General features: G+C 38.5%; 1 protein-coding gene and 1 pseudogene across 1 annotated transcript; one reads left to right on the plus strand and one right to left on the minus strand.

Moving 5' to 3' along the window:
* Window positions 1–861: 861 nt before the first annotated feature.
* LOC138173766 (small ribosomal subunit protein eS19-like) lies at window positions 862–4,724 on the minus strand (annotated as a pseudogene).
* Window positions 4,725–4,807: 83 nt separating this feature from the next.
* Window positions 4,808–19,538, plus strand: ZCCHC10 (zinc finger CCHC-type containing 10). Its single transcript, XM_069103842.1, is given in 5 exon segments — window positions 4,808–5,175; window positions 5,177–5,232; window positions 15,029–15,190; window positions 16,827–16,868; window positions 17,539–19,538. Coding segments are annotated over 5 exon segments (765 nt in total). The 5' UTR covers window positions 4,808–4,938; the 3' UTR covers window positions 17,807–19,538.
* The last annotated feature ends 4,190 nt before the right edge of the window (window positions 19,539–23,728 follow it).

Raw genomic sequence — 23,728 nt, forward strand, 5'->3', positions numbered from 1 at the left:
CTCCTCCCACCATGGATTCCCATGTGATTACATTTGGCCTATTAAGGGGCAAGGGAGATCTTCAAACCCCTCCCCCCCTTAGGCCTATTAAGGTTGATACAATGTATACTGTTTCCAATCAAAGACTCTTGATACAATCAAAGGTAGGCTCAAAGGCACTTGATTAGCTAAAAAAACCTGTATATTAGCCATGTTGCAAAAAAAAAAGGCAATAAAAAAATAAAGCAAAAAAAAATTGCTGCTTCAATCTATATTCAGACTCTATCAGTTCTTTCCCTGGAAGTATATAGCATTTTTTATCATAAGTCCTTCAGAATAGTCTTGGATCACTGATTGATGAGAATAGCCAGGTCATTCAGAATTCTTCATTGTACAAGATTGCTATTACTGTGTAGCTTGTTTTCCTGGTTCTGTTCACTTTGCATCAGGTCATTTAAGTCTTCACAGGTTTTTCCGAAAGCATCCTCCTTGTCATTTCTTATAGCACAATGATATTCCATAACCATAATATGGCACAATTTGTTCAGGCATTCCCCAATTGATGAGCATCCTCTCAATTTCCAATTCTTTGCCACCACTGAAATACCTGCTATAAATATTTTTGTACATATAAGTCTTTTTCCTTTATTTTTGATCTCTTTCGGAGATAGACCTAGTAGTGGTATTGCTGGATTAAAGGTATACACATAAACTTATAATTTTTTTTTGCTTTTTTTGGAAGGGCAATTGGGTTTAAGTGACTTGCCCAAGGTCACATGGCTACTAAGTGTTAAGTGTCTGAGGCTGGATTTGAACTCAGGTCCTCCTGATTCCAGGGCCAGTGTTCTATTCACTTCACCACCTAGCCGCCCCAACTTATAATTTTCTTTCTTTTTTTTTTTTTTTTAAGAACAAGGCAATTTATTAATGAATCTGGTGTGGTTTGTCCTAATGTTTCTTGTTGGCAGCTGCCACCTGTCCGGCAATTCTGTCCAGGTCTCTCTGTCCCTGAGGTGTCAGTTTCCGGCCCCCATCCTGGTCCTTCTCCACCATCTTGAGCCCCTCCAGAGCCTGCAGGACCTCCGGGCCACGCTCTTGGAGCCCCGGCTGAAGTGGCTGGGCATGACTCCGTTGCGCTGGCGCCCCCCGTAGATCTTGGTCATGGAGCCCACGCCGGCGCCGCCACGGAGGTACAGGTGCCGGGCAGTGGAGGCCGCTCGCGTGTAGAACCAGTTCTCATCATAGGGTGCCAGTTCCTTATGCTTGGCCAGCTTGACCGTGTCCACCCATTCGGGGACTTTCAGCTTCCCTGACTTCTTCAGGAAGGAGGCCAGGGCCCGCATGAACTCCTGCTGGTTCACGTCCTTCACTGTGACTCCGGGCATCGTGCGGGCTCTGCTCGGCCAGCCAAGGGAAAAGCCCAACTTATAATTTTCTAAAAAGAAATAGCAAGTGACAACATTAGAGAAGCAAATGGGGGAAAAATTACCTTATTTTCACCAACTTCTAACTGAAATATGGCATTTCCTTCAATTGTGAATTTTAAAAAATTATTTTGAGAAGGGGTCCATAGGCTTCATTATGCTGCCAAAGGAGTTGAGGACAAAGAGCAAAACAAACAAAAACCAACCAAACAAAGGTTAAGAAACTCTCTTACAGAAGGATCTATGGGTCCTTTTGAAGTCTTTGCTTGTTTTAAAAGGATTAAACAGTCTTACAACAAGTTTGTCAGTTATTGAGATTGCTTTTCATTTTCAACTATTCTTTCCTTTTCTGTTTTACTGTAAGCTCCAATGATCTTTGCAACACTTGATTCCCCAATAGCTGCTGCAATATTTCCTATGGTCATGGAAGCATGCTTTCTAAGAACTAAACCTTTGTACATCTCCTTGGGATAAGATTAATTCTTTAAAACCATAGAATGAAAAACACAACAAAAAAAAGAACAATGAAACACTAGTGTGTCAATAGTCAACTGATAAAGAAATAACTAAAGGTTTTAGAAACCAGATCAATCTAGTTTCATCTGGTCAAGGTCATATATTCTGAGTCAGTCTGGTTTCAGAACAAGAACATATGCATTACTAGTGTTGTCAAAAAATGAAACCCTATCAAAATTATTGCTTGTTCCACGAAATTCACTCACCACTGTATATGTTTTTTATAATACTTATAGATGTGCTTTGTACATGCCTGTAAATGTATAGATTGTCTCTCCTTAAAATTTAAGTTCCTTGAATTCTGGGACATTTTGCTTTTGTCTTTGAATCCCAGAACCCAACCTTGTGCTTGACATATAGTAAGATTTAATAAATGTTTTCTAATGTAGAGGAAAGGTATAAAACCTATTGCTGTATGGGGGAAACATCTCCCCAGAAATATCCTTAGATGTCAAAGAAGTGTACTCTAAAGAGCTGTATAAACAAAGACAGACTCTCAGTCTGATTTCTTCTCAAAGGGAAGACTTCAATATCCTTAGATCTTCAGTCCCATCTAGACTTTCTGATGGTCTGATGAGATTAACTACAGGCAAACACCCCTACCTAAAACAAATCTGATTTGGGGCTACAACAAGTTTATTGCAAAATTAAGATGTTACCTCTACCCCCCCCCAAAAAAAAATTACGTAACTTCCTGTCCCTATTACTCATCCTCAGAAATAAAATGGCTGGGCACTAACAGCCTCTTTTTGCTGCCTACCCTAAAGTTGTGTAAAATCCTATATATGTATTTATCTTCCTCTATTCTGAGGAATTGCTACTCACTTAGCAACTGCTCATCAGTTGTTGCTAATTAAACTCTGTCATCTAGTCTTGTTTCTAGATGTATGTCAGTCAAATGGATTTAGGTGGGAGAAATTATTCTCCAGGATGAATTTAGGGTCCCTGGGCCAATAAGTTTGATTGAATGGTTGGATTAGAGGCCATGATGGTGCATGTGAAAAAGTTAAAAACATCCTGCAATGCCTTCCTCTCTCTTTTTACCCGAGACCCTGGGAAGAACTACAATTTTTGGTTCGAGACATGGGGAGGGGAGTAGGGGAAGAGAAGTGTAGGGACATGCCCATTCTGTCTGGATTTTAATAACTTATATTAATAATAGGTTAAGTCGGGGCGGCCAGGTAGCACAGCAAGTAAGAGCACCGGCTCCAGTGTTGAGAAGACCTGGAGATTGAATCCCGGGCTCAGACACTTAGCACCCACCCAGAAACACCTGGCCGTGTAACCTTGAGCAAGTTACTTAACCCCAATTACTTAGGGGTGGCCAGGTGGCTCAGCGAGTAAGAGTACCGCTCCAGTGTTGGGATCGACCTGGAGATCGAATCCCGGGCTCAGACACTCAGCACCACACCCAGAAACAACTGGCCGTGTAACCTTGAGCAAGTTACTTAACCCCGATTGCTTAAAAAAAATATATATATAATAGGTTAAGTTGAAGTGCTAGCAGTATAGAGGGTGGGGAGGGTGAACACTCCCTCCAGTATAAGGGAGGAGGAGAGGTTACAAGATATACCCCATATGAGGGAGGAGAGATAGAAAGAGGGTAGAGAAGAGGAAGAGGGAAAACTGGATAGGTAACTGCCCTGTTGAAGCTTAAAATGTTGAGGTTTAGCCGTGCTCAGGACCCCAAAATACTAACAGGCTGGGTCCTACCCAAATGAATTCCACCCAAGCCTTCTTTCAGCCAAATAAAAGCAAAGTTTATTAAAGATTCGCCATATTGGATAGACTCTTAGGGAGTCTAAGCATTTGTGGATGCTTGTATTGACAAGAGGGCAGACTGAATCTCAGTTAGATTGAATCTGAACCCCTTCATGGAGGAAAGATGGATCTTATATAGGGAAAGACTGTGGGAGGGATCTAGCTGGTCAAGTAGTCTGAGGGTGCCTAGAGGCGGTGGGTGAGGGAGGGTCTTAAAGAGGGTCTAAGGAGGATCTCGATGGGACTGGGGTGATGACAGGTCAGACTTCAGGAACTCAGAGAATAGGATTTTGATGGGATCCAGGGTGGAAAGCAGCCAGAAGGCAATCTGGAGGTAACCGACCTTGGATAGGGTTAAGGGCAACAGATCCAGTGGAAAAATTCAGGGAGAATTCAAGGTGGGGAGGGGGGGGTTTCCAGGGCCTATGGACAAATGGGACTCCAATTCCCCCCCCCCCCCTTTTGGAGGGCAAATTGGGGTTAACTTGCCCAAGGTTACACAGCTAGTTTTTGTTTGTTTGTTTGGGTGTTAAGTGTCTGAGGCCAGAACCGAAGTGAGGTCCTCCTGACTCTGGGGCAGGCGCTTTACTCACTGCGCCACCTAGCCGCCCCAAGAAATCTGGACCTCAAAGTTTTTTGGTTTTTTTTTTTGCTTTTTGGAGGGCAAATTGGGGTAAAGTGACTTGCCCAAAGTCACACGGCTAGTAATTGTGTCAAGTGTCTGAGGCCGAATTTGAACTCAGGTGGGACTCCAATTCTTTTGGGGTAAAGGAAAAAGGTCTCGCCTTGGGCCGTACCTAAAGACTATCAGGACCTAGCCCCAGGGGTAAGAGGTCAAAGAAGAGATCAGACAGGAGAAGGAAAGGACAGATAAGACTGAGCTCCTCCCATTTCCCAACGACCTCGACCTTTTGGGACTAGCTTGGAGCTCTTCATCTCTCCACGAGCTTCCGGGACCGAGAGAACACAAGACACGCCCCCAGAGGAGAGGAGGAAGCGGAACCGCGGGGTGGGGAAGGGAGGGAGAAAGGAGTAAATAGATCAGGGGGAGGGGCATAGAGGACACGCCACCGGGGGCTGGAGGGAACCCAACACACGCCCCCGGAGGGGAGGGAGGGAAGACAGGATACGCCCCTTGCCCCAGGGTTCCGCCTCCTTCTCCCACCCTTCAGGGACAAAGCTGAGAGGCTTGGTTTTCCGTTTTCCGAGCCCATTAAGTGTCTTCCTAGCCTTCATTCCCCCTTAAAGCGCGGCAACAATGCCCATGATCCTGGGTCTGGAAGCCAGGACTGGCCGTCCGTCACCCCCAGGAGGTCTCCAGCAGAAAATATCCCCGGCATCTACTTCAAGTCCTCCCAGGCCCCGGAGGAAGATGGCGCCCAGCATTGAGAGAAGAGCTGCCTGCCCCTCTAGTCACAGCTAGTCCCGTCTCTATGGCCTCCAATGTGTTCTATTTCCACCTAGGGGGAACTTCCCAGGATGCATCGCGGCGGTCTCCGGTTCTCGCTAAGATGGCGACTCCCATGCATCGACTTATCGCTCGGAGGCAAGCGTAAGTGAGGACCCCCGGCGGCGTAGGAATTTCTCCATTCTATTTTCCGTAGCCTTTCTAACTTTCTTTGAGGACCCTCAACGGCCCTGGGAAGTGGGGTTCCCTCTTTTGGGGGGACATTGAGTAGGAGTGAGCCAAGGGGGTGGAAATGGAGACAACCTAGATGTTGCGGGCCCCGGGGAGAGGGAGACTGGCCTACGTGGGAGAGCCCCTGGCAGGCAGCCTGGGGAGCCGGAGCGCCGGAGGCCTCCCTCTAGCAAGGGAAGGAACCTCCAAGTCTTCTCCAGATACAAGGGTGACATGAGACAGGTATTTTTGTACACCCTGCCAATATTACTGTTGGCTCTAATCCGCGGGCATACAACTTCTTGTTTTCTTTTCGTCTTCTCTCACCTTCTAGTAGGTGATGGAAAAAACCCCTAATTTAGAGCTTTTTTAAAGTACGGAAAATGATATGAGAAGTGTGCTTGTTAGCTTCAGTTACCCTGTTTATGTATTCACGAAGCAAATATGCTACTGAGGACTCTAATATTTAATAGTAGGTAAAGGATAAGGGGTCACGAAGAGTCGGACTCGACTGAAAATCGACTAAACAGCAACAAAAGGATGTGATCGTTGGAAATAACAAATATCAGTTCGGTAAACCCAGAAAAAAATAATTTGTAGATCCTGGGAGTCTCATTCTAAAAGAATAGAACTTGAAGAAGCAGTAAGATTCTAAAAAAGTTAGTATCGATTTTTTAAAAGCGAATATGAGTATTCTGATCATTATGTAAATTGTAGACTCTTAGAAAGTTTTATTATTGTACACAGAAATCTTGCGTAAAAGAAGTAAACAACTATTTTCCTTTATAGAAATTTTTACAGATGTAAATAATTTAATTTATTTGGTGGGACTTTTTGTTTTTCATTATATGAGTACAAAGAAATATACACAAGTATAAAGTTGTACCTGTTGAATAGGTGGGCAAAACTTTTACAAATGATACTTAGTTGGAATTAAAATAAGTTAAAATGTATTCATGCTTTATTTATTCTCACTATACTTCCAAAACTTGAATTGGAACCTTCACTTGAAAATAACTCCCCTTTTTGTATTTAAAAGACACATAAGTTATAAAGGTCAAGTCAACAAGCATTTATTAAGGGAAGCCTTAAGAAATCCTGAATGGTAACACTTTTTTTTGTCGGGTTGTTTTCAGTTCTGTCTGTTTCTTACTGGCCCCACTTGAGGTTTTCTTGGCAGAGATACTGGAGTGGTTTGCCATTTTCTTCTCCAGTTTATTTTATAGATGAGGACTAAGGCAAACAGGGTTAAGTGACATGCCTAGTGTTGTATTTGAACTCAGGAATATGAGTCTTCCTGATTCCAGGCCCAATGCTCTATCCATTGCACCACCTAGCTGCCATGGATCTTATTTTTAAGACCATCTTACCTAAAACTAGAATATTATTCTGTGTTCTTTCAGCTCATGTTCTTCTGGCTCACACAGGCTTACACTATATTATCACAATTACTTGAAAAGAAGCCTAAAATTTCTAATAACATCATGTAGGGCAGGCAGCAGAAGGGATCAGCTTGGGCCCTATTCTTGGCGACTACCAAACCTGTTCCAACTTGGATTTATATATAAAAAAATTTTCTGGCTTCTCTAGGGTTAGCTTCTAGACCCAAACCAATTCTATTGGGCCATGTAATTAAACTGCTATATGCTAAACTCAGTTTTAGGTACTATAAGATGGACAAAAAATTAATACAGGGTATAGTCCTTATCCTTTAGGTGTTTACCATATCAAAAAACTATTAAGCAAGTAGTATGTGTTAATAATTACTAATATATTATCAAATGTTTGTATAGTTCAGATGTGCACTATAGGAATTCAGGAAATAAAAAGGTTTGGGGTTGGGGTTTTTTTGGTGGGGGAAAAGCAGGGCAATTGGGGTTAAGTGACTTGTCCAAGGTCACACGGCTAATAAGTATTAAGTGTCTGAGGTCAGATTTGAACTCAGGTCATCCTGACTCCAGGGCCAGTGGTCTATTCACTTAGCCACCTAGCCGTCCCATACAAAGGTTTTTTTCTGGGGGGGGGATAGAATTTAGAGAGAGAGATGGGAAGGCAAGCCATACAAGAGCAACAGTTTGAGTAAATGAAGCCAGATGTGAACTTGTCTTGTATGGGAACCGATAATTGGATAAGCCTGATGAGAATGGCGGGAGATGATGGTTCCACTGATCAAGGCTGTTTCAGAGGAAGACGGGATAAAATTTTAGAAAACTTTGTGAAAACACCAAAACTTTAAAAATGTACTCATTTTGATAGTTGGATAGATCAGTAGCTCTCATTCATTTTGGTATTCCTTCCACCAGTGCGGATCACATGCCTTCTTTTCCTGAATAATTCTTTCATGTACTTTTATACTTCAGTGAATTTGTGATGTACTTGATGTGGGTAACCTTCCAGTAATGTAGATCACAAGTGTTAATGTCCTTTCATTATGTGTAACTCTTGTCCTGTACCTCTTCTGTAAGAGATCCACCAAATGTTGTGGGGCTTTCTCTTCCATCTCTGGTTGGTTCATAGATACTAGTGCAATACGTCAGTCATTCATTCCTTGCTCTCTTGACATGACTTGCTCATGATTTCTTTCTAATTACTTCTTTTAAAGATTCTTGTCCATGTCTTGCACAGGTTTTCTATTGAGGGCCTACTTAATATAATGGAAGCTTTCTTCTAGATCCTTTAATATTTCATGAATGTCACTATAGTATTCAGAGTATCCATCTGTTATTTCTCTCTCTCCCAACATTAGTAACTTTATTCCTTTTAAATCATACATTTACTTGATAATCTTTCATGATATGTTTGTATATGTCACCATTGGCAGTATCCTACTATCTATTTCAGAAAATCTTTTTGAATTAAATATTTATTAAGACCTACAACATGCAAGGGACTATTCGTAGTATCAGAGATAATATATATATATATATATATATTTTTTTTCAAAAAAAGTCCTTGCCCTCATGGAGTTTACCTTCTATTGGAGGTAGATATTAGATACATTGATGAGGGAAAAGACATAAACAGCTGGGGGAATTGGGGAATATTTTACTGATGAGGTGCCACCTGAGATGAATCTTGAAGGAAGACAAAGATTCTGAGAATTGGAGATGAGGGAGTGACTTTCAGGTGAGGAAGTGTGGGATGTGGTTTTTACAAATATATCTGGTCAGAAAATGGAACATCAAGTTAAGGAAAGTCTAATTTAGCTAAAACATAGGTTATGAAGGGGAGTAATGGTGCAAGTATGAAAAAGTAAGTTGGAGAAAGGTTGTGGAAAGACTTAAATGCCAGACTGATAAATTTTTATTTTGAAGGCAATGAGGACTTTTGGAGGTTTTTGAACAGGAGAATGACATGGTCAGAATTATGCCATAGAATTTTTTGACAGTTGTGTGAAGAGTGGATGGGAGAGAGTAAAGATTAGAAGAAGGGATACCAATTAAGATGCTATAATAGTCCTTATCCCAGGGCTTAAACTAGTTTGGTCACTGCATGAGTGAAGACAAGGGTGTAGCTATGAGTGGTACTGTTGAGGTATCAACTGATTGGATGGGAGAAATGAGAATGAGGAAAGGATGAGGCCATGGTCATAAGACTGGGTGTCTGGGAGGACAGTGCTCTAAATAGAAACAGGGAATAGAAAAGAGGGAAGAGATTTCCTGTTAGAGCATGTCATGTTTTGGACACATTGAGTTTGAAATGTCAGTATGACATCCAGAAGATATTCACCAGAGAAATTAGGTCTGGTTATATAGATTTGGGAATCAGTTGTACGGAGATAATTGAACTCTTGGGAAGTAATGAATTTACCGAGAGAGAGGGCTCTGTGTAGAGGCTTGGGGGCAGAAGATAAATAATTAACCAGCAAGGGAAACTAAGGAGAGGTCAAACGGGAGAAAGAAGTGCTGGGGAGGAGATGATATGCTGCAAGAGGAGCTGTTTAATGTCAAAAACAGGGGAGGTCAAGGAGAATGAGGACTGAGAAGAGATCATTGGATTTAGCAGTTTTCTATTCCAGAGGACTGATGATGAAGCTTAGCTCCCTCTTCTCCTGTAGAGAGATGGTAGACAGACAGACTATGAGTGTAGAATGAGGCATACTGTTTCAAACTTGGTCAATGTGTAGATTTGTTTTAGTTGTACTTTGTTGCAAGGGAGAGTTCTGTTGTGCAGGGTGGGGATTATTGGCAAATGAAAAAGTATCAGTAAAACTTATTTTTTTTAAAGAGAGTTCATTAAAAGTTTGTGGAACTGAATGTTGTAAACTAAAAGTAAATAAATTTAAAATTTAAAAGTTCATTGGTAACCTTTAAGAGAGCAAATTTTGTCAAGTGTTATGGGTGGAAGCTAGATTGTAAGTAGATGAGAAACTAGGTGGGGAGGAAGTGAAGGTATTTCATATATATGACTTTTTCTAGGAGTATGGCAATGACAGGGAGGAAGAGATCTAGAGGGTAGCTTAAGAGCATGGCAGGATCAAGTGAAAGTCGTTTTAAGGATGGCAGACGTCTGAACAAGTTGGAGCATCTCTGTACTTGGGTCCATCTCACATCTATTTCCCCTTTGGATCACCTACATTTTTGATTCTCCAGACTGGTAGAATTGTGTGGCTTACAACTCTGAAATATAATCTAAAAGGAGTTAAAAGGATCAGACTTGGTGGTTTGGACTTTCTTTGAGGGTGGTGGTGGTCAAGAAATAGATTGAGACCTCTGAAAGTTCTGCATAGTTGAGATATTAAAAAAGTTTTCCTCATCAAAAGAAATTCACTACCACCTTTTTTAAAAAGATGGATCCTGAATTCAATCAATATTATAATTGTTCAAAAGTGGACAAAGCAAAAATACATTGTACCTGGGTTCTTTATTCAATATAAGGAACAGAGAAGGAGCCCCCCTGCCTTTTTAAAATGTTTTTGATAACTTCTGTTTCTGCATTATCTTTGGTTTTCAAATATATTCTTGCCTCCACCCCCACCATTCTCAGAAAGGTTCCCTTATAACAAAGAATTTAAAAAGAGAAAAAAAGGGGAAAACCCCACAAAGTTCAGCATAACTAACCAGTATGTCAGCAGAGTCTAATAGTATGTGCAATGTTCTTATACTGTTAACTCACTTTTTTTTTTTTTGGCCTTTTGGAGGGCAATTGGGGTTAAGTAACTTGCCCAGGGTTACACGGCTAGTTTTTTTGTGTGTGTGGGTGTTAAGTGTCTGAGGCTAGAACCGAACTCTGGTCCTCCTGACTCTGAGGCCCGACGCTTTACTCACTGTGCGACCTAGCCACCCCTCTCTTACTCACTTCTGAAAAAGAAAGGAGGGTGGTGAATTTTCTTCAAGGCCAACCTCCATTATAATTTCTGAGCATTCAGTTTTAGGGTTTTTTTTTTTTGTTTTGTTTTGGAGGGGCAGGGCAATTGGGGTTAAGTGACTTGCCTAAGGTCACACAGCTAGTAAGTAGGGTCATGTTTTTTGTTGGTTTGTTTGGTTCTTTTCATTTATACTGCTCTTATGAGTCTGTTGTTTTCTTGGATTTACTTATCAATTAGTATGCTTTTCTGTGATTTTTATATTTGTTGTTTCTTATGGCAAAACATGCGGCATTACATTCATGTACCAAAATTTGTTTAGCCATTCCTGGATTGATGGGGATCTGTTTTGCTTCTAGTTCTTTGCTATTTCTAAGGGCACTGCTATAAATAAATATTGAGGTATGTATAGAACCTTTCTCTTACTTCCTTGGTGTAGATTACTACAAAACAAATAACCTGTTTCTATTTAGGGCACTACTGGGTCAGTATGGATATTTTTCCAGAATGATTAGGCTAATTTACAATTTCACTAGCAGCATATTAATTTTTGTTTCTAGCCTACAGGAGAAGTTTTCAAAATAGAGTTTTTTGGGTGTATTTAATTTTCTGGCCACTTTGCAGTTTTACTCTTTTTAAGAACCATTGGGAATCTGTTTTAAATCCTGTAAACATAAGAAAAAAAGAAATTGGTTTGTAGATTTCTTTTGACCCTGTGCCATTAAATAACGAATTTGTATTAGTTGGGAAGGGAAATTTGCTTTTTTTTTTTTTTTTTGAAGGGGGAAGGAGGGAAGTTGGGGTTGAGTGACTTGGCCAAGGTTACACAGCTAGTAAGTGTTAAGTGTCTGAGACCAGTTTTGAACTCAAGTCTTCCTGGCTCCAGGGCCGGTGCTCTACTCACTGTGCCACCAACCCACCCCTAAAGTAGGTGCTTATATATTTTTTTGAGGGCAGCTGGGGTTAAGTGACCTGGCCAAAGTCACATGGCTAGTAAGCGTGTCAAGTGTCTGAGGCTGCATTTGAACTCAGGTCCTCCTGCCTCTTGGGCTGGTGCTCTATTCACTGCGCCACCTAGCTGCCCCAAGAAGAGAAATTTTCAGTTGACTTGAAGCATTTTAGGAGAGTCAGTATGCATTTTTGGAAAAGGTTGCCAAGTCTAACAAAAGATTTCATGGACATCAGTGCAACATGCAGACTGTCCCATCTGTTTTCCATGTATTGCTTACCCACTTCTTTATCCAATAATTACTACTTGTTCTTGGTGATGTCTTTTATGCCCTTTTTGTATACAAGTTATCTAGATTTCTGACAATTAGTTAGATAAGGACAGTGTTATTTGTAAACAAGAAGAATATGGGAAAAACCTATCCCCATCAATTGGGACTTCAGTGTAGATTCTGCCGAGGATTTCCTCCATGATTGTGAAAAAGTTTGGCAGGTAAACTGCTCTTTTATGCATCAGCTCATATTTATTATTAGGAGCATTGATACTTCTCTCTGTGGTGGCATCAATTAAGGAATCTTCGTTATCTTCACAGACGTACAAGACTTGCCTTTTTACAGGAGAGCCTTTAAGGCTCAGTGTGTGTCTGTGTGTGTGTTTATTTCTGTCTCTTATACACATATATGCAATTAATAAAAAATAAATGTATGCTATTGTAGTTTTCATACTTTTCCCATCTCAACTCTACATTTCTCTGAATTTTTATCTCCCTTTAAACCTCATCTCAGGTTCTGCCTCCTCCCTGAAACATACATACATACATACATACATACATACATACATACATACATACATACACAAGTGTGTGAGTGTGTAGATAGGTCTTCTTTGTGTGTAGTTGTGTGCATGCTGTCTGCTCCATTGTCAGGATTAATTTATTTTTGTTTTTTGCCTTTCTTCATATCCCCAGTGCTTACTGGCACATAGTAGGCACCTAATGAATGCTTGTTGACTGACTTGACTGAATCCTTTCCTAATCTCTCTTTGGGTGTTAGTGTTTTTTCCCTCCCCAAATTACCCTGTATTATATATGTATTTGTATGCATGGTGTATGTCTCTTAATAGACTCTTTTTTTTTTTTTTTTGCTTTTTTTTTGGAGGGCAGTTGGGGTTAAGTGACTTGCCCAAGGTCACAGCTAGTTTTTGTGTTGTGTCTGAGGTCAGGTCCTCCTGACTCCAGGGCCAGTGCTCTATTCCACTGCGCCACCTAACCACCCATTAATAGACTCTTCGAAGATAGGTAGAGTTCTTTTACTTTATTTTTAATCTTCGTATCCCTATCTCCTGACATGGTGCCTGTAATGTAGGTGTTTAATAAATGATGGGAGTTGTTAGATGTGTGCCTGTGCAAATGTGATCTTCTGTAAAGAATCATCTGGGAAATCACTTGTCCTGTTTTGTTTTCTGTGAGTACAACTGAGATGTGCACATCAGCCATACTCATCAATATCTTATAGAAAATAAGAAGACATCTGCGTGAGTAGTTAATGATGTAGCGGAAAGAGTGCTGCATTTGTGGACAAGAACACTCATGTTCAAGTCCTGGCTGTGCTGCTTGGGGTTTGTGTGACTTTGGACAAATCACATAACCTCTCTAGTCCATAGTTTCTTCTTCTTTAAAATAAAGGACTAGATAATCTCTGAATTCCCTTGCAGCTGTAGATCTATGATCTTACAAGGTCTCTTCAGTCAACTTCTTTTTGGTAATACCAGCTACGATCTTTTCCCTTCATAGGGAGTATTCCTCTTTGAAATATCTTAAAAGTAAGTCTTTTATGTTGCTTCTGGAATCGATTTGTATTTGGTCAACTTTACTGCAATTTCCACTGTATCAAGTAACGAGATATTAACCATCCAAATGTGATTATATTCTCATTGATAAGTACAGAGATATAAAAATGTAAGCAAATCAGTTTTATTTCCTGTCTGTTGTCTACCTAGTGTTACCTATAAATGCTTAGTTGGAAGCCAAACTTTGGCAAACATATTTTGCTTTCCACTTATTGCCTTATAAAATAGTGTTAGAAACTTGTCATCTTCCTTTATAATATTTTGCAAATAAGCTTGTATTTAAAATTAGTGTTGCCATATAATACAGCTCTCCTAAAATAAAAAATAAGAATTTTCCAGTTCAAATGTTTCTTATATTCTTTTACATTAGCTAAACTTCCATAAGAATTTTGAAAATGATAAGGCTGTCTTTTGTACATTTTTAGTCGTTTTTTAGAATCAACAACTTGCTTATGTCAGGCCAGAGTCATTATAATTGGATTTTCTTCTCATCTTGATCCTTTGTTCTAATTTGGTCTTTTTTTTTTTTTTTTAACATTTAAAGAAATGCCCTAACCAGTCTGACTGGCTTACACACTGCTCATTCTGAAATGATTCCCTTTGTGACTACCTTTGAAATGATAGCCTTTCTAAAATATGATAGTGTCCATTGTTTCCCATTTCCCATACCTTTTGGTTCTTTTTCTTGAAGAAATTCATGATATACTAGCACAAGGCTTCTAAATATTCTACAAACCTTTGACCGCTTTGATTTTTTTAAACCTGAACCATGTTTTCTGACATCTCTCCATCCCTCCATACCCATGTTAATATCGAATTCACTAAGTATCAAATTATATATGGGTTTGGTTTAGAGGATCACATCAAATTCCTCAGAGAATTCAACTATTTCATCCTCTGCAACAGATGTTGGTACATAAACTACAATTATTTTCATGGTGGTCTTTTTGCTTACATTTAACCATAAGCACTATACGGTGAGTTGACCAGAATTTATATTTCTCGTTGCCTTTGGGCACATGATGAAACCAACTCCACAAACTCCTTTATTTGTCTCCAAGGAAAACCTGTGAGCCACTCTTCCATTTAGCTGCAACTTATTTTTTGTCTTCTGGTTTCATTTATAGTGAGAATGTCAATATGAATATGAACCAGATAAAAGGTAGGTTTTCCTTTAGTATTTATGAATAATGTGTCACATTTAACTGTTTTGCTCATTGCTCATCACCTGAGACAGTCTTTAACTCAGGATTCACACATAAGCTTTTGGAAGTCTGACCAACCTGGGAGAAATTAATAAACTAAAATCCCACTGTATGCCATCTATGCTTTTAATAATATAGTGCCATAGGTAATTTAATGGTCTTTTTCTCCTAGAATATTTCAGTAGAAATGAAGCTTGAGTATCTCATGTTGGAATGTTTCCCCCTTTCTAAAACATTGTATTTGAAAATTATTCCTGGCCTTGTTGAGACAGCACAAATGATTGAATCCAAGATGAAACTTAGAATTAGTTAGAATCCTAGAGAAGTGTCCCTTAAAATTTCTTATTGCTTATGTTTAAGGGCAGGTTGTGTCACATTTGTAAATCTCATCTTATTGTTGTTTAATATGTATTGCTCTTGTAGGGAAGCAAATAAGCAACATGTGAGATGTCAGAAATGTTTAGAATTTGGACATTGGACATATGAATGCACAGGAAAAAGAAAATACTTGCATAGGCCTTCAAGAACAGCAGAACTTAAGAAAGCTTTAAAAGAAAAAGAAAACAGATTCTTATTACAACAAAGGTAACTTTATCTGATCAGTTATATGGTGTTAAAAAGAAGAAATATATTTTCTTTTGTATTCATTAAAGAGCTAAATGTTTAATATGCTTTCTCCAGGTTGAACATTCCTATGAAATAAAGAATGTATAGAGAAGCTAAGATAGAAAGTAAAGTAGTTTTTTTCTACTTAGTAAAGATCATGAATGGGATACTTGTGAACTTTTTACAGTAGCAAAATGTCGTTGACCTCTAAGCTCAGATTTTAAAGAATCAAGTAGTTGATGGTTAATCAGGCTCACTATTTTGTTGGCATTTTTTCCATAGCACAAAATGAAAATGCCATAAAAGAAATACTATTTAGATTCAATAGATAGTGGCTACAACTACTGATAAAATGGTGAATGTGTGTTTATCCTGGATCTGGTAAATGCATGTGGATTAATCTAGGGCATGTAGTTTTGAGTCACATTTCACCGTGAATATGACCCTTCAACAAATAATATATTTCATTTAATTACCACAGTCAATCTGGACTTTCTTAAAGATCTTAAGCTCACTGAATAGAATAATAAGAGTTAGGGGAAATTAGCAAGAAAGCATCGTGTAATAGTTGTAGATAAACCAGAATAAAAATTTTAAACTATAGCACAATACTACTTACTACAGTACAAGAAGTAGTTGTTTAACTTGCAAACTTTATTTTTGTGCATACAGTAGGAAAGACAAAGGTCATTTGTTATTTATTTCCCTTATTGTATGTGCGTTGTAATTTGGCAAAAAGACATAGCAGAAAAACCTGGCATATCAAGTGTCTGGTTTTAAAGCTAAGTGATTGTGTAGGCCTGTGGAATAATTTTTTCATTTATGTGTATTTATAGATAGCCCATAGAAAATGTATGATTGGTTTTAACCCAATGTTAGTATCTTTTCTCTTTAAGTTTTGTAGTGTTTTAAAACCAGGCCAATGCAGACTGAAAAATTGTTGTCTTGTTTATGGTATGCTTATGTGCTGCTATTACAGTAAACAGATATTCACTTATCTGTTGAAAAGCTTCTGTTTGCCTACTTTAGTTACTGTCTTGCACAACATATCAATATAAAGAATCTGGCTATTCATATGGCAAAGCCTAATCTACTGTAATAGTTGAATAGATGATATTATTTATACACTTAAAATTCAAGACTTCAGTGGATCTATGATTTCACTTATTTAGGCATTCCTTTCATGAGTGCAAATTATAATCTATGCATACTTTCTCATCCTGAGCAATTCTTACATTATCCCATAAATCCTCAATAAGCTATCTATCCAATGTATTAGAGGCCTTTTTGTAGGTTTTGTGAAAACATGTTTCTGTATGTTGAGGGGATTGCTCATCCCTTACACTGTCCGTTTGTTATCCCTCACTCTCACAAACCCATCTCTTTTTTCTGTTCATAAATTTTTTTTCTGATATTATTTCTTTCCATAACCTACAGTAAAAAATTTCTGCTCAATTATGACAAAATATTTTGTTTTCTGACTGCACAACTGTTTTTCTGTAATGTAAATCTCAATTCTTGGGCTGGTAGGGGGATGTTTATATATGTTATTATAAACATGTATTAATAGTAATTTTTCTTTCTCCTCTCCACCCCCCCAATGTTTATTTATTAGCATTGGAGAAACTAATACAGAAAAAAAGATCAAGAAAAAAAGGTATGTGTTGATTTAGGAACATTGTATAGGATATATTTGGTTGAAGGAAAAGAGAGCAAATGACTAGAAATAGTAGTCACATTTAAATGTTAAGAGACCTGTGATTGAGCACTTGCATATTTAGACCTGCTGTTTTACTAATCACCTTTTTTCTGTCCACTTCTTCCTTTCCTTTTTCTCTCTTTCTCTTTTTTCTCTTCCTCTATACCAGAAAAGAATAGAAATTTTTAGCTTGAAATAGAAAGTTTTTATTAATTCTGAGAAAAAGCATAAAATTGTTCATGACTAGCACCCTTGTATTCTGAAGTAGTTAAACTTAAGAATGTTAAATATTAACTTTGTTTTATAAGATTTAGACACAAAATAATCCTATTTGGTACAGTGGAACATTATTATAACTTTTTAAACTATAAAATGGAATTCATTATGAGGTAAGCCTGTTTTGGATTCATGAAAGCTTAACTATTTAAGTACCAAGAGGAGACTTAGTTATAAGCGATAAGATAATCCTGCATAAAGCAATCCCAAAACATGGAATCCAGGGATAACATCTTAGTAAGGCTCTACTATGCTTAAGAAGACTTTTTTATCTTGAATATATAAGAAACTACTTTTTTACATGTTTAAGTAACAGCAACTTCTTCCATTCTGATCATTCCTTATCTGTTAGGTCCAAGAGTGTTACCAGTTCCAGCAGCAGCAGCAGTGGGAGTTCAGCCAGTGATTCTTCATCAGAGAGTGAAGACTCCTCTACCTCTTCTTCCTCTGATGATAGTGATACTGAGGAAAGCTCTTCCACTTCGTCATCATCCCCCTCCTCAACTAGTTCTTCCTCTTCCTCTGATTCTGAGTCAGATTCCAGCTCTTCCTCTAGCACCAGCTCTAGCACAGATAGTAGCTCTGATGATGAGCCACCAAAGAAGAAGAAAAAGAAATAGAATTGCTTTAAGCATCTCTGATCATTTAGGACTGATGAATTGACAGATGCTAATGTATTTCTCAAAAGAGGAGTTGGAATATGTTATGGCCAAATGGATTAAATGGTCAAAATTTCTATAATTCAAAAGCTTTCTAAATGTTTCACATTTTAAGGGCATAAAGGTTATTAACAAAGTATGTATGTAAAAAGCAATTTTTTTATTTTAAGGAGATTTTTCTTTCTTTTTTTTATCTTAAAAACATATCTTTAAAATTTAATCAAAGCTGAAATCCGGTAAATCTGGTATTAATGTATTGAAACTTGTAAACTTTCTCTCTTTGTGAAATAAATGCCATACCTTGTTTATACGTTGATATTGTATACACTAACACTTGTTTCATTTGTTTTCAGATAATCCTGTAAAATAACTGGGAACAATGAATTTCTAATGGTTTTGACTAAATATTACTATATTAGTCAAATTGAATACAGTGTTACTACTATAAAGGTGTCATCCCATTGTTAGCAATGTTATATTTCTAAGTTTATCCTTAGAGAGTTTGTTGTTTCTGTGATATGGGTTTGTTTGTTTGTTTGTTTAACTTAATGTTAGAAATGAAATGTAATGATATCTGTTCTAACCTAGTAGATATTTTTATTTGTGGGCAACAATTTTCAACTTGCTGGGGTTTCTATTTTATTTTCTTCTGGTTCCCTAAATGCTCAGAGCCATACTATTTTGGAAATAGAATGTCTGATAGGAAAACAATCATCATGAGTGAGCTAAAGGGAGAAGGAAAAGAAAACTGAAATTACTTAGTTTAATCTTGGTGCCTTTTGATAAAAATATATGATAGTAGAAGCGAGTGGCTGCATGAAAGGTTGAATTAAATGTTTTCTTTGACACTTAAATGAATATATATATATATATACATATACACACACACGTTATATAATCTGAATATATTCTGTGTGTGTGTGTGTGTGTGTGTTTTTGTGTGTGTGATATGAAATAAGATGCTAACAAAGTTAGCATTCCAGAAGAATGGCAAATATGGGAGTTGGAGGGGTGGGGAATAAAATAGAGGATTTTTTTTTTAAGTTGAAACAAAACAAGTTGCCTTTTAATTTCAAAGTACCCAAAAGAACATTCTTTTCCTTTACTATTTTTGCAATTACTGTCTTGCACAATTTCCATGGTACTAGAGTTGTAACGAAGAGTGTATGTTGGATACGTCCAGTATATTTACATAGAATGTATGCATTTGTTGAAATCCAGCATGAAAGATGCAGGTTAAAAATAAAATAGAATTACACTTCTTAGTAGATAACAATTTGTTGTGATGAATTTAATCAGTTGACAGTCATTTTTATCCTGTGATGTAGTCTTTTTGGTTGATTATTGATGGTATTCCCTTTTTGGGGGGGAGGATGCAACATTAGTGGGAAAAGTTTCAAATATCCTGATTTTTGTTTCAATATAGTACACACTATGGATATTCAACTATTTTTATATTTTTTATGAGAAAGTAGCGTAGAGTTACTTTTAAATAAAATGTGCTTCTATTTAAATGTTAAAAAGTAAGTATCTTGTCAGTCTTAAGGACTCTAATTATTTGTATGTTTTGCAGAATCACTTGGAAAAATTGTAAATAAATTACTGGAACATTATTTGAAAGATTTGTGTTAAAGTATGTACCAGTTAACAGGGAAACAATAAATTATCAAACAAGCACAATTTACCAAGCTGATATTCTTTGTAGGTGTATTTATTCATGTTAGGAGCTGCAAGTCTAAAAAAAGAGTTGATAGGTTGTAACATTTGAAATGAAGTTCAATTTTTAAATATAAATATTCTAAACAATCAGCTTTTGTGGGGAGGGCATAAGATTTGAGATTTTATATGAGAAAGAATATTTTGACTATGAGGGCTAGAGCTTTTAAAATTAGGTCTAGGAAGGGCAATTTAGGTTTCAAATCTAGGTTTCTTACCGTGTTTCCCCGATAATAAGACACTGTCTTATTAATTTTTTTGGACAGAAAACACTAGAGGGCTTATTTTCAGGGGAGGGCTTATTTTAATAAACATTGACAGCAATTTTAATAAACAGGTAAATGTGAACAAAAAAATGTACCTTTATTCAATAATGATCATGTCATCTTCAACAGCATCGTCATAAGTGTCCATACCCTGAATTCCGTCATGCCCATCATGCCCCCTGAGTTCTTTTTTCCTCCATCATGCCCCCTCCCGCTTACATACCGGGTTTTTATGTTGTCCTGCCTCAGCTCTCCTCCGCGGCACTGCTCTCAATGGCGCCAGCAAGCAAATCACTGGGGAAGAACAGGATGACGTGCTCACTGCTGCAGCTCTGATTGGATGCAGCTCGGAGCGCGGCATGCGTTTCACCCGGGGGGGGGGGGGACGGTGCATACAGAGGGTACCGTAATGTAGCATGTAGCGCAGGGGATCACCTTCACTACAGTAGCAATCTCAATAGGGCTTATTTTGGGGGAAGGGCTTATTTTAGAGGAATCTTACACAGTAACGGGAGGGCTTATTTTCGGGATAGGTCTTATTATTGGGGAAACACGGTAGGAGCTGGTTTTTAGCTCCAGTCTGGAAAGTCAAGGGCATAAATTAACATGGGATTCTAAAAAAATAATCAGGAAGTTGGATTACATGATTTCTTAAGCTCCTTCCAACTCAAAATCATAAGGAGTCTGTAAGATCATGAATAGGAATTTGGGACACAGCTCTCTCCACTCTGGAAGCAGAGATCTACCACAGCAAAGAGCTTAGTTTAAAAACAAAAAGTTAAGTGATTGGCTTTCAAGATGAGCAAGCAGAGGAAGCACAATCTGACAATAGAATACTTTTTTGGGGACAGAAAGGATCAAAACATGGAACCAGAAGAAGTGAACAAAGGCAAAGCTCCCACATCAAACGCTTCCAAGAAAAATAGTAGCTGGTTATAGGCCATGGAGAAGCTCAAGAAGGATTTTGATAATCAAGTAAGAGGGGTGGCCAGGTAGCACAGTGAGTAAGAGCACCGGCCCCAGTGTCGGGATGACCTGGGGGATCGAATCCGGGCTCAGACACTTGGCATCCACCCAGAAACACCTGGCCTTGTAACCTTGAGCAAGTTACTTAACCCCAATTGCTTAGGGGTGGCCAGGTGGCTCAGCAAGTAAGAGCACCAGCCCTAGTGTCGGGATGACCTGGGGGATCGAATCCGGCTTCAGATACTTAGCACCACACCTAGAAATAACTGGCTGTGTAACCTTGAGCAAATTACTTAACCCCAATTGCTTTAAAAAAAAAAAATCAAGTAAGAGAAGTGGAGAAAAAATTGGAAAGACAAATGAGAATGACACAAGAAAATCATGAAAAGTGAGTCAACAGCCTGCTAAAGGAGACCCAAAAAAATGCTGAAGAAAATAACACCTTAAAAAATAGACTAACTCAAATGGCAAAAGAGGCCCAAAAAGCCAATGAGGAGAAGAATGCCTTAAAAAGCAAAATTGCCCAGATGGAAAAGGAATTTCAAAAAATCACTGAAGAGAATAATCCCTTCAAAATTAGATTGAAGCAAATGGAAGCTAAGGATTTTATGAGACATCAAGATGCTATAAAACAGATCCAAACAAATGAAAAAACAGAAGGCAATGTGAAATGTCTCATTGGAAAAACCACTGACCTGGAAAACAGATCCAGGAGAGATAATTTTTAAAAAGACACTAGAAATCATTCTTCAAGAAATTCTCAAGGAAAATTGCTCTGATATTCTAGAATCAGAGGGAAAAATAGGGAGAGGAGCACTGTATGAAATTTACTCTCATCGGTTAGGTTTCAAGGAGGAAATAATATACTCTGTTAAGTATAAAAATCTATTGTGCCCTACAGGCAGTAGGAGGGGTAAGGGGTAAAAAAGAGGGGGGTGGTTAGAAGGGAGGGAAGTAGTACTAAGGGGAAAGGGTAGGTAAAGGGAGGGAGGTGCATATGGAAGGAACACTGAAGGAGGTGGTGGTCAAAAGGAAAACCTAAGAAGGAAAAGGGAGAAGAAAAAAACATAAACAGGGGAGGGAATAGGATGTAGGGAAAGACACAGATAGTAGTCATAACTGTGAATGGGAATGGGATAAACTCTCCCATAAAACGGAGGTGGATAGCAGAATTGATTAAAAACCATAATCCTACAATATGCTGACTACAAGAAACACATCTGAAACAAGGGGATATGGGGGCGGCTAGGTGGTGCCTTGAGTAAAGCATCAGCCCCAGAGTCAGGAGGACCTGAGTTTGGTTCCGGCCACAGACACTTAACACCCATACACACACAAAAACCTAGCCGTGTAATCTTGGGCAAATTACTTAACCCTAATTGCCCTCCAAAAGGCAAAAAAAAAAAAGGGGGGGAGGATATGCACAGAGTAAAGGTAAAAGGCTGGAGTAGAATATATTATGCTTCAGCTAAAGTAAAAAAGGCAGGGGTAGCAACCCTTATTTCAGATAAAGCAAAAGCAAAAATAGATCTAATTAAAAGACATAGGGAAGGAAACTATATCCTGCTAAAAGGCACCATCGAGAATGCAGCAATATCATTACTTAACATATATGCACCAAGTGGTACAGCATCCATATTCCTAGAGGAGAAATTAAGGGAATTAGAGGAAGAAATAGATAGCAAAACTATACTCTGAGGGACCTCAACCTCCCCCTTTCTGAACTTGATAAATCTAACCTCAAAATAAGAAAGAAGTTAAGGTGAATAGAGAGAGGTTAAATATGATAGAGCTCTGGAGAAAATTGAATGGGGATAAAAAGGAATATACCTTCTTTTCAGCAGTACATGACACATACACAAAAATTGACCATGTACTAGGGCATAAAAACCTCACAATTCAGTGAAGAAAGGCAGAAATATTAAATGCATCCTTCTCAGATCATTATGCAATAAAAATTACATGCAATAAAGGGCCATGGAAAGATAGACTAAAAACTAATTAGAAACGAAATAATTTATCCTAAAGAATGAGTGGGCCAAACAAGAAATTATAGGACCAATCAGTAACTTCATTCAAGAGAATGACAATAATGAGACAACATACAAAAACTAATGGGATGCAGCAAAAGCAGTTCTTAGGGGAAGTTTTATATCCCTGAATGCATACATGAATAAAATGGAGAAAATGTAGGTCAATAAATTGGGCATGCAACTGAAAAAGCTAGAAAAAGAACAAATTGAAAATCCTCAATTAAATACTAAATTAGAAATACTGAAAACCAAAGGAGAGATTAATTCAATTGAAATTAAGAAAAGTATTGAATTAATAAATAAAACTAAGTGTTGGTTTTATGAAAAAAAAACAATAAAATTGTTAAACCTTTAGTCAATATGATAAAAAAAAAAAAAAGAAAGAAGAGGGGGCAGAGTCAAGATGGCGAAGTAGAAGCAGGTCCTCCACTTGGCTCTGGCTTCCACCTTCCCCAATTCATGTAAAAGGGGACTCTGAACAAATTTTGGAGCTATAGAATCCACAAAATGACACAGAGAAGCTAACCTCTCGCTGAGGACAGCCCGTCAGGCTGGCAGGAATCAGCCAGCACAGCACACCAAGGTTTTAGCCCCAGGGTAGGCCTGAACAGCTACCGAGTGGAGGGATCCAGATCACCAGCAGCTGTGGCCATTTCCACAATTATCAACACATAGATGTTAAGGACAAAGTGAGAGGTCAGTGCACTGTGGACTTTGGGAGTAGTTGGGAGTGTGCCACCTTCTGCCCCTGGAGTGAGAAGCCACTAAGGAGCCATGGCTGTGCAGCCGCCCCCATGTGGCAGCTTCAGCTCCTGGCCTGCAGAGTGTAGGGGGACCAAGCGACCAGTCTGAGGGGTAATTGCTCTTGCTTTAACCTGCTTGGATCTGGATTGCTATCTAGG

This window comes from Petaurus breviceps, unplaced genomic scaffold (assembly GCF_028583685.1).
Source record: "Petaurus breviceps papuanus isolate PSGF00001 unplaced genomic scaffold, PetGlider_PUasm1.0 64, whole genome shotgun sequence".
Lineage (NCBI taxonomy): Eukaryota > Metazoa > Chordata > Mammalia > Diprotodontia > Petauridae > Petaurus > Petaurus breviceps.